Raw genomic sequence first — 10,968 nt, 5'->3', positions numbered from 1 at the left:
CGTGTCCTTTCTGTCCTGAGTTCGGAAAGCAGCCCTGTCCTGTGTCCAAGCTGTGGCGGCCAAGGTTTCCCACATCTATAGAGGAGGAAACTGAGGCCCTGAGAAGTGAGGTGTCTCCCTGAGGCAGCAGAGTCATGAGTTCCAGTTCTGCTCAGTCAACCAGATAAGGGGCCAGAGGGAGACATTTCCGAAGTGGAGAAAACAAAGGCACCAGAAGGGTGAGCCAATTCTAGACACTGGGAAACAGAATTTTAGTGCCAAAGCTGAAGCCATCCTCCACCTACCCCACCTCTGAGGCCACAGGGGTTAAAAATGTCCTGAGACACCCATTTCCTCCAAAATGAATTTCTCACTGGTGCCAGGAGAGGTGCAGAGCTGGCTGGGAATGGACATGCAGATAAAGAGGTTGGGACAGGTCCCATTGTGGTCAGCAGCCCCTTAGAAGTAACCCACAGGGAGTCCCTCTCCCCATGATCCCCAGGACTAACCCCAGCTTCTTCATCATGAGGGCAGCCTGAGGCTCTGGGGCCAGCAGACAGAGTCCAAACCATTATGGATCAAACCTGAGCACTGTCTCATCTCTTCTTCTCACACAGACACAGATGAGCACAGATGCACATGCAGGTACACACCTAAATGGCACTCTGCTCTCTCTCTGAGCTCCTACTAGGGACTGTCTGGTCTGGGTCATATGGCTGCTCAGGAAACAGGGCTGGTGCTGACCTCATTCTGCTCCAAGCAGATCCCTGCCCCATGCTGTGCTTACAGCCAGACTCTCCTGAGCACCTTCGCATCCCCTCACCTGGCACCTTATCTCCTGAATGCCCCTAGCTAAGCCCCTTCTAGCTCTCCTCTGAGGCCTTGACCCCACCCCCACCAAGGTCAGCCACCAGTCTTCAGAATGGGATAAGCATAAAACCCCAAGAACAGCAAGCAGAGACCAGACAAACACAAAAATGTTGGTTCCAGCTCTGGTGAGGAGCCAGAAAATGAGGCTAAGAGAACAAGAAGCAGGAGGCCAGAGACGTCAAATCAAGAGACCTGTGGTTATCACCAAGGGGAGCAGAGCACCTCTACCAGAGTCCAGGGTAGACTTAAGTCCCAGGCAGGGCTTAAGGGCCTGCATCTAGAAGGAGCACCCCAGAAGAAGGAAGGCATTTCAGAATACCAGCAAACAAGCATTAGAGAGTGGCAACAGCAAGTCAGCTTGGATGAGCTGTTAAGCTAGGCCACACTGGATTCTGTGGGGCGGGGCAGGGCGGGGACAGCCTGGCTGCCCAGGACTATCCGGGCTGTGGCAGTGCCTGCTCCAAACTCCCCCTGAGCAGAGCTCTCCCAGAGCATTCATCAAGGGGAATCATGACCACCTTTCATTAGCCTGCCTTCTCCCCAGTCTGTGAATACTAAAGGACAGGCCCGCCTGTCACCTCTGAATCCCTGGGGCCCAGCACAGGGATCTTGTATACAGAAAATGCTCAGGAAATATTTACTGGATTCTGGCAAGCTGGGAAGGTTGATCCACTGGTGGCGGGAGCTGGAAACGAGGTTGGATCATGTTTTCTGATATAAGGGGGCTCTGTACAGCATCCAGAGCACCGGTTGAGGTGTTAGGAGCACTGCCTCTAGTCCCAGCTAAGTCACAAATAAGGATGTCACGTCCCCTAACCAGGCCTGCTTTCTCTTCTGTGGAATGAGAGCTGATATACAATGCCTCTTCCAGTGACTGTCTTTTGGGAACTTTGGCTGGCCGCCATCTGAAGCCACAGGCTGACCTCTCCCTTGAGGTCTGCAGGCCAAGTCCTCCCCACACCACGAGGGGGAGCTCTAACACACTCCAGGCAAACACCTTTCAAACCTGCTAACAAATCTGTGTGCACCAGAGTGGCAGATGGGCACTCGCTCACATCAGGAAGGCTATTCCTACTCACAGAACTCCAGGTGCCCAGCCACCAGGCACACCACAAAGTGCCCTTGCACACAGAGAGCTGTGGAATGGAAGTCTGTGTTGAAGGGTGCCTGCAACATCTTCAGTCCAGCGCTCCACTTCTGCAGTGCTGAGACAGGTCCCACAGAAGGGACCAAGGCCTGCTCCAGGCAGCGTTCCCAGGATCATTCCTTGGATTCCTGATATGTGTAACTTCTGGGGAAGAAAAAGACTGACCAGTAGGATTTGAATCTTTTAATTTGGAAATGACCAGCTTCCTCCTGCCCACTCCTCTCTCCATAATACCCCTCTTCAGCCAGCTTCCTCAGGAGTCAGATCTTAGAGCACCAGGCCCACAAACAGGTCCCCGTGACGTCTCAGGCCAGTCTCCATCTCTGTAGATCTGGGGTGGGGACAGTGGGCTAGGGAGCTAGTGAATCCAAGAGAGATGTGCCTGAGCTCCACTGTCCCCTTGCTCTGGCTGTAGTCCTAGGGTCACTGCTGGTCCCCTGTGAAGATGGAGCCAGGCAGGAAAGGGCATGTCAGGCTGGGGCCACTGGGGCAGGGGGTGAAGGGCACCTCCTCTCCCAGAGCTCAGGCACTCACCCTGAGTGGCCCTGGGCATGATCTCAGTCCTGTAGATCTTGAAGGCATCGTAGGCAAAGACGGAAACCAGGATAATGCCAAAAACCTGTGGAACAGGAGTGTGGATGGCACCACAAAGTCCATCCAGTATTAGGGAGGGAGAGTGAATGGGTGGGGGCAAGGTGTGGGTCAGAGCCTCAGGCACTGGCTTGCGGGGAGGCCACAGGAAGGGAAGTGAGTAGCACCAGCTAGAGGTCCTTGGGAAACTGGAGAGCTCTGGGGGGTCTGGACTCACAAAAGCAGCAATGGCTGCTCCATCCCGGGAGGTCACAGCTGCAAAGGAGACCACCAGGAAGATGATGATGGCACTGACACAGCGGAGGAAGTCCTGGGGGGTTGAGGTTCCAGGTCAAAAGGAAGTCAGAGAGCAGGGGCATCCCCCTGAACTTTTCCAGGCTAGTTAGCACTTGGCCCTCGAGCACTGAATTCCTGCATAAAGACACCCTGTACTACATAAAGCACTTAAGAGAAAAGAGGGAGGGGGCTTACATGCTCTCCAGGGAAGGAATGCAGAGACCAGGACAGAAAGCCAGGGGCCTGGGCTACAGCTGACCCAGACTCAGCAGCTGAGGCCAAGGGGCAGGGCTGGGCTGGGATTGGACCTTTGATGAGTGGGAGAGCAGAACTAAAGGATGTGTGTCCTGCCCTGGCCGGTGTGGCTCAGCTGGTTGGAGTGTCTTCCTGTATACTAAAGCATCGATCCCTGGTCAAGCACATATAGGAGGCAACCGATCAATGTTTCTCACATTGATGTTTGTCTCTCCCCTGTCTCTTCCTCTCTCTCTAAAAAATCAATTAAAAAAAATTTTTTTAAAGGATGTGTGTCCTCATTGTCAGTGACCCAGCAGCTTGGGGCAAAGTCCTGTCTAGTTGAGGGACCCAGGAAAAGGGGAGAGGCTGAAGAGGAAAAGAAAACTGCATTCAGAGGAGAACAGGGCGGGGGAGAGGGGTCCCTCACCAGACAGGGCCAGTTCAGCCGATCGAAGCGCTGGTAGTACTGGGTGGCAAAGAGGAAGAGGAAGGCGAGGGTGATGAAGAACTCGAGCAGTGCGGCGGCCATGTAGGCAGAGATGGAGGCGGTGAAGCAGATGAAGATGATGAAAGTCAGGGCCTGCGGGACCAAGTGTGTGGACTTTCCAGGAAGGGGACACAGGCAGGGCCTGGCCTTGGCCTTCTCCTCCTCAAGAGTACCCCCAGGCTGGCCCCCACCACTGTCCTTCAAGATCTCCCCACCCCTGATGGCCCAAACCACTTCCAGGACTTCTGCCCAGAGGCAGTCTCCAGCCTCCCACCTCTGCCAGCCCAGGCGGGTTTGAATCTTTTAATTTAGGGATGACCAGCCGCCGCCTGACCCTGCCCAGGCAGTTTGGTGTCCTGCTGGGGCACAGAACACAGCCCCAGGAAGCAGCCCATGCCCCGTAATCCTTTCCCCACTCCCGATGCTTCAAACTCCTCTAACAAGGCCCAGAGCCTGTGGCTCTGTGGCAAGACAAGGGTTAGAAGACAAAGTGCCCCACAGTGGACTCCGGGGCCCGGTGGGCTCTGGCACTGTCGGGGGCACCTGCGTAGAAGACTCGCCTTTATACAGAGGCCTTCTAAGTGACTACAGGGAGATCCTTTCCTGGGAACAGATGTTCGTGGGGAACAGACAGCAGTAAAATGGGGCTGCAGGCAGTCTGCCCTTTTTGATAGTTGGGCTTCTTGGACATGCCAGGAAGTGGCCATCTTAGAGCCCGGGAAAGACAGGCTGGTGTTACCCCACCCCGTCCCTGTGTCTTGCACTCCCTCGATGTCCCGGAAAGCTGTCCTGTCTACCTTCAATTCTCCCTGGCACGACTGAAACCGGCTGTAACTGCCTCCAGAAGAGAGGTAGCAGGCAGGCAGGGAGAAGATGACGGAGGGGCAGCTGCGGGTAGAGGGGTGCCCAGAAAGCCTGGAAAGGGGGGCGGAGGGCGGGGCGGGGGGACCAGGGCTAGGAGACATGGAGGTGCCAGGTTGGGGTGGCTGCTGTTACCAGCTCAGTTTCCAGCAGGATGCCTTTGAGGGAGGAGAGGAAGGTCTTGTCCACAGCGAAGCCCTGGAGCCCTGCAGCTGCCCCCTCTTCAGGGGGCCGGTCCCGGCGATCCAGAGCACTGAGCATCTCCACGGGCCCACCAGGCACAGCCCCTCACTGCCAGCAGCCCAGGAAGGGAAACAGGAAGATGGAAACCTGGCAGATGGGGAAGCAGACAAGAGAAAGAAGGCACTTGAGAAACCTGAAAGTGAAGCGTGCAGGCCTGCTGTGGGGTCCGAGGAGAAGGCAGCCGCCGCTGGGGGAGGCCTGCCCACATGGGCCTTCACCCAGCTGCCCAGAGTGACCCTGCTGGTGCCTGCACCGGCCCCCAGAAGGCACATGGGGAGGGGAGCGGAGGGGAGGGGCTGGAGAGGAGTGGCCAACCCTCCCGGACTTGGAGAAGGGAGGAGGGGGAAGAGGAGGAGGTCTGTGGAGACCGGGAGGAGTTGGGAGTGGAGCCAAGAAACATGCTGGACTAGGAACCCCCAAGGACCTAAGCCTGAAGAAGCTTGTGTCCCCTCCCCTAACCTTAACCCTTTTCCTTGGCCCATCTTTTCTCCCTTTTCCCTTTAGGGAGGGTGGGAATTGGAGCCCGGCCAGGCAGCACCCCCAGGACCCAGCTGCAGCAGCCAAGATGAAGGACAAAAGCAGATTGTTGGGGGGACAAGGGGGTGCTGTGTTCTTGCTGCAGTGCCTCAATGGGCCTCTGTCTCTCCAGCATGCCAGGGGGGTGGCCTGACCCCATCCCGGTGTTCAGAGGTGGACCCGGGAGCCAAAGAAAGAGAGGGATGGGCGTCCACAGCGGAAACTCTGGAGAGAGCGGTAGGTGAGGGCTGACCATGGGGTCGAGAAGGGACTGGGCTGGGGACCACAAGATGCTCAGGCACCAGGATGCCAAAGACAAATTAAGCCACTTTTAAATGCAGATTATTTATTTGGATAAGTCTCTCCATGCTCAATAACAGCCTCTTCCTCAGTGTCACCCATGTCAGAAGACTAGTAACAAGTTCACTGAGTGTTAAATGAATGAATGAATGAATGAATGAACGAACGAACGAATGAAGGAACGAACAAATGAATGAAATGAGCGGTTCTTTGTTGGCAGAAGGGAAAATATCAAGAAAGTGCCTGTGCTTCACGAGGGCAGCTGGGGATGGGGGGAAAGGAAGAGACAGGCGGAGGCCTCCTGGAATGCGCAGAGCTTGATGGGAGGAAATCAGGATGCCAGTTCCAGCAGCCACAGCAGCAGCTGCCCCCTTCACTTCACCTGCACTTCCCATCCACTCCAAAAAGTGCAAAGTGTGTTTTCCTCTAAGGTCCCTGTCCTGTCCCACGATCCTATTGCTCCAGATGATGCTTTGGAGGGGCTGAGCATTGGGGCGTCCTGGCTCACCGTGGTAAATGCTTGTACACCCAGCTCCAGTGTTCCAACCGGAGACCAGCCACGGGCAGCATGACTAGGCCATCACACGGGGCCGCACACACACGCAAGCAAAAGAGACACGGTAGAGCCTGCGCTCCAGGCAGTAGCCATCATGGGCACCCTGCTCTCCAGGGCACCGCCGGCGGTAGAAGACGGTCTGGTTGTGGTAGAGGAGCTCCGAGTTGCCCAGGGGGTCCATGTGGGAGCCTGTCTGTAGGCTGACGCAGTGTGGACACAGGCAACGGGCGTGATACAGGTCCTGAGGGAGACGGTTCAAGTCCCTGTCCAACCTGTAGGGATGGCATGTGTCAGTCAGGCCTTAGAGGGAAGCTGGCTGGGCAGACAGGGCCTGGGCCAGAAACAGGGAGGGCCCGGTGTGGGTGGAAATGCCAGAGGAAGAAAATGGTGTGGTTAGGAGGCCTGGCTTCTTGCTCTAGCTCTGGCACACACTTGCTGGGTGACTTTGAACAAATCACGCCCTCCTTCCCAATGTGCGGGTCAGGATGGAAGCATGGCTTTCCCACCCTCCACCAGACCAGCTCCACTTTCATCTGATGTACACACTGGGCTCTGGCATGAGGTTTCTCTTTGTAACTGTTATTACATTTTAAGATGTTTTCAATTATAAAAGTAAAAGCTGTTCTTAATTAAAAAAAAATATATATATATATATATATACACACACACACACACATATACTAGTGATCTGGTGCATGAAATTTGTGCACATTAAAAGGGAATTAATTAGAGGAAATATTTTAATATTGCTATTTGCCCTTTCTCTATAATAGAAGTGTCAGAGATGAAAGAAAATTAGTAAAATGTATATGAAAATCTTCCTCCTTTCAGAGTCTGGGGTGCACCACAGGAACCAGAGTCAAGTCCCCACCCACCTATGTGCGCCTTGAAATCGCGCGAGACCCAGACCTAGCCGGCCCCATCCCCATTGAGCTAGATCCAGACCTGGCTGGCCCCACGCCCATCAAGCCCTGCTGGGTGGGGGGCGTGGCCTCAGGTCACCTGGGCCAGGTGCTGGGGCGGGGGACGCGGCCTGAGGTCCCCTGTCAAGCCCCACCAGGTGGGGGGCACAGCCTCAGGTCCCCTACCCCTGCCCAGCGCTAAGCAGCCTCAGATCCCTGCTGATTGCTCATTAAGACTCCTTATGGGATCTTGGCCTCTGCTGTGGGCACAGCCATCTTGTGTTACAGAATCCCTGCCTCTGCTATGGGCGCAGCCATTTATGTTATGGTGTGATGGTCAATTTGCATATTCCCTCTTTATTATATAGAAGATATATATATGTGACTAATAGGCTTATCTCCCCACCAGTCCCACTCCCCCAGAGGGTGCCACTGTCATCCATTTCCTGCACTTCCTCCGTACACTGTGCATATATTATAAGCACATGTTAGAGGGCACGGTGAGACTCATTTATTTATTCTGAAGGGATCTTGTGGTCCAAAAAGGTGAAAAGTAGGTGTTCCACAGGCCTGGAACTCCAGAAGCCTAGCAGGAAATACCTGCTAGGTTGTAAGACCATTCTCCATGCAGAAGCTGGGGCTCAGCTAGCACTGCATTTTCCCAAGTGAGTTCCCTAATAAGTAAGTACCTTGCAAGAGAAGGGGGTCTGTGGCCAGATGAGTTTAATGGTATCTTTTCTGTAGACTTCTCTCAGACTTTAGTGTGCTGAGTACATTGAGTCTCCAAGGGGGTCAGAGCTAAAGCAGCTTTACCCACACTTACTTGATATCATCACTTTTTTCTGAGGAGCAGCTTGTGGGAGGAATGTTGCAAAGAACCCACTTTGGGAAAGGCCACCTGAGTGGTTATCAGGGGCTCACAGCCTCCCAATGACAGGTCTGGACCCCAGCCGAGTTATCCAACTACCCCCAGCTTTCCCAGGACCCGGCCAACCTTCTGAGACCACCACTTCAAAGCATGGTGACCGGGGGTCTCCACCCTGGATCTAGTCTCAATCAGAGCCAACCTTCTCCCTACCCACTGAACTTCTCCTTCCATCCCCGAAACTAAGGTTAAGCCAGCCTAGACTTATGAGGAGTGGGAACACAGACACCCCATGAGGACAAGACAGAAGGAGAAATTTGGAGGAGATCCCTAAGACCTAGTTTTTAGTATTTTGTTTTATTGCCCTGATTTTAGTGCTTCCTAATATTTTTCACATTGTGGCACAAATAGAGAATTATGATATTTGTTGCCCTTGCCGGTTTTTCTCAGTGGTTGGAGCATTGGCCCAAGGACTTAAGGGTTGCCAGTTCAATTCCTGGTCAAGGGCACATACCTCAGTTACAGGTTTGATCCTCAGTCCTGGTCAGGGCACATGTAGGGGGTAACCATCGTTGTGTCTCTCTCAACTCTCTCTCTCTCTCTCCCCTCTCTCCCTCTCTCTCTCTCTCTCTCTCTCTCTCTCCCTCCCTCCTCCCTTCCTTCCACTCTCTCTAAAAAGCAATGGGAAAAAATATCCTCAAGTGAGGATTAAAATTATATATATACTAGAGACCCGATGCACGAAATTCGTGCAAGTGTAGGCCTTCCTTTCCCTGGCTGCCGGCACCGGCTTCCCTCCAGCACCCAGGACCCGGGCTTCCCTCGCAGCCCCGGCTTCATCTGGAAGGTCTTCCAGAAGGATGTCTGGTCTAATTAGCATATTATGCCATATATATATATATATATATATATATATATATATATATATATATATATTTGTGTGGCACACTAAGGGAAAGACTAAGCCTGCTCATGATCCAAAGTCAGCAGCCACCCAACTGCCCCCGAGTTGAGGGTTTCATTGTCCTGGTATATTTATGACCCACTCACATCCCAGTGCAGAGCATTGCTATTGGGATGCTTCGCATCCATATCATACTAAGATTCCCTGATATTCTAGTTAGAAAAGCATGACCATTGTAGAGATGGAGGAAGAGCCAGAGTAAAGGAGAGAACCAACATTTTATGTACTCAATATAGGTTTTACATACATTATTTCATACAATCTGCATATAAACCTATGCAGTATTATCTTATTTTACAGATGAAAAACACCTGAGCTTTGAAACCTTGAGTAATTGGCCCGAGGTCACCCAATAAGAGTCAGAGCTAGGACCCAGACTAACCCCCCAAACCTTTATGGCCTCTCTGAGATACAAAGTAGCAGGTAGGTTGGAACTGAGTAGAACTCCCTTGGCCCCTCAGACACACCCTGCCTGGTACACATGCAAGCATTCGGGAGGGGACAGCGGACTTACACATATCTCCAGGGAGAGATGGACCTGCTGTTCAGGGGTCCGTCTTCGCTGGCCCTGCAGGATACTGGGTGGTGGGTGAGGCTATCAATCTCTGGGGGAGGTGTGAGCACAGTGTTCAGCTCTTCAGTGGAGTCCTGTTCTTTGATGGGAAAGCATCTGGGCCAGTGGATGCAGTCCTTCTGAAGCCGAAAACTGAGGGTGTGGGTTCCCACGACTATTGCTAAGAAGGCAACCACCTGTAGGAAAAGGCCAGTTGAGAGAACTGCTCCAATCTAGTTTGGGTGCCCCTCTCCCAGCTGTTCCCTAAGATCCTGGTTTCTTGCTCCACCTGACCCCCAGACCCAAACCTTGGAGCCCAGCTTCCCTCCACACACACAGAAACATCCCGCGGCTGTCCTACTTGGCACCCTCCCCACCGAGCCTCTGCACACTCACCTGGTTCATGCCGGCTGCCAGATGCTGCTCACCCAGCGCAGTGCTGTACAGGCTGACAGGCGGGGCCCTGTGGAAGCAGGCTGGCTGGAGCAGTTGAGAGTCCTGGTTTTATTTTCAGCAAACCTGTTTTGTTTATTCAAATTTATTTCCACTACCTTTTGGAGGGAGTAACCTGAGATTAAAAAACAAAACAAAACCAAAGAAAACCAGACAGTGTTTCCAGAGCTGCTTAAAATGCTCTACTCATGGAAGTTGTGATGAACATCATTGTAAGCCTGGAAACCTATTGGGTAAATTTTATTTTTTGTATGAGGTCAAAGCAATAGTATTCTGCAATTCTGAGACTTTCAAAACTGGCATTATGGGAATTTTCCTAGTTGGCTTGGTAGCCAAAATTAGGGAACATTATCTGGCCTCTCTTAAAGTGGCCTCATTTCCATGGTCTCTGCTGCTCCCACTTGGGTCTTGTCTCCATCATTCCCTTTCTTCTCAGAAGTCCCCCTGATCAACCACCTTAGTGAAATTTCCACTCTATCTCCTGTGACCATCAACCCTTCTGTTCTCTGGCCCCTTCCTCATCTTCAATGAACCCAACTTCTACAACCCCCATCATCTATGACATCTCCCCATCATCCACTACCTGCTCCGGAGGCCGCACAAACCCCATTGCCCCCCACCCCCTTTCCCTGATTCCCATAGGACTGTCAAGAAGTCCCCCATCCCATCAGTTTGTTGGCTGAATACGCAGGATCTGATGGAAGAAGCTGTGGGTGACTGTTCCCATTGCACAAATGAGAAGGTAAAGCCAAGAAGAGGAGGGGCCTGATAACTCCCTCACCTAAGACCCAACAGGAGGTCCAGGTCCCAGGGACCAGCCTGCCCCCAACCCCACTCACAAGGCCATTGGAACAAGGTCATTGTAGGGGTAGCTGCTGTTCTTAGGCCATGACCCAGCCTTAGAGCCCCCAGTTGCATGGGCCACTGTCAGCTGGGGCAGGGGCCGGGGAGAGGAGGGAGCGTGTGCTTCACAATGGCTCAAGCTGGGCCTGACCCCAAAGACACAGGTCAGCCAGGGACCATCCAGCCTGAGGAGCGCTGAGCAGGCCATGCCCACTTCTCTCCATGCCTTTTCTCTTCATCCTCGCCCATTGACCCCCCTCAAACATCCTCCATGACACCCCCATACACACACACCTACACACCATGTATTGACATGATCTCTAGC

The 10,968-nt window shown here is 53.2% G+C and overlaps 2 protein-coding genes across 2 annotated transcripts; both read right to left on the bottom strand.

Annotated features, from left to right (window-relative positions):
* Positions 1–2,165: 2,165 nt before the first annotated feature.
* CMTM5 (CKLF like MARVEL transmembrane domain containing 5) lies at positions 2,166–4,957 on the bottom strand. The gene is made up of 5 exons (XM_080642951.1): positions 4,584–4,957; positions 3,528–3,680; positions 2,805–2,897; positions 2,531–2,615; positions 2,166–2,433 (listed from the first exon to the last, which is right to left on the bottom strand). Exons 1-5 carry the CDS (start codon positions 4,707–4,709, stop codon positions 2,420–2,422), a joined length of 471 nt encoding a protein of 156 aa, XP_080499077.1. The 5' UTR covers positions 4,710–4,957; the 3' UTR covers positions 2,166–2,419.
* A 1,122-nt stretch (positions 4,958–6,079) lies between these two features.
* On the bottom strand, positions 6,080–9,858 carry IL25 (interleukin 25; the record flags this gene model as incomplete). The annotated part of the gene is made up of 3 exons (XM_080663446.1): positions 9,744–9,858; positions 9,309–9,544; positions 6,080–6,335 (listed from the first exon to the last, which is right to left on the bottom strand). Exons 1-3 carry the CDS (start codon positions 9,750–9,752, stop codon positions 6,080–6,082), a joined length of 501 nt encoding a protein of 166 aa, XP_080519572.1. The 5' UTR covers positions 9,753–9,858.
* Positions 9,859–10,968: the final 1,110 nt, after the last annotated feature.

This window comes from Plecotus auritus (assembly GCF_963455305.1).
Source record: "Plecotus auritus genome assembly, chromosome: 1".
In the NCBI taxonomy this organism is placed as follows: domain Eukaryota; kingdom Metazoa; phylum Chordata; class Mammalia; order Chiroptera; family Vespertilionidae; genus Plecotus; species Plecotus auritus.
Note: the sequence above shows the minus strand (reverse complement) of the source record. Positions and strands in the feature narration are given on the sequence as shown.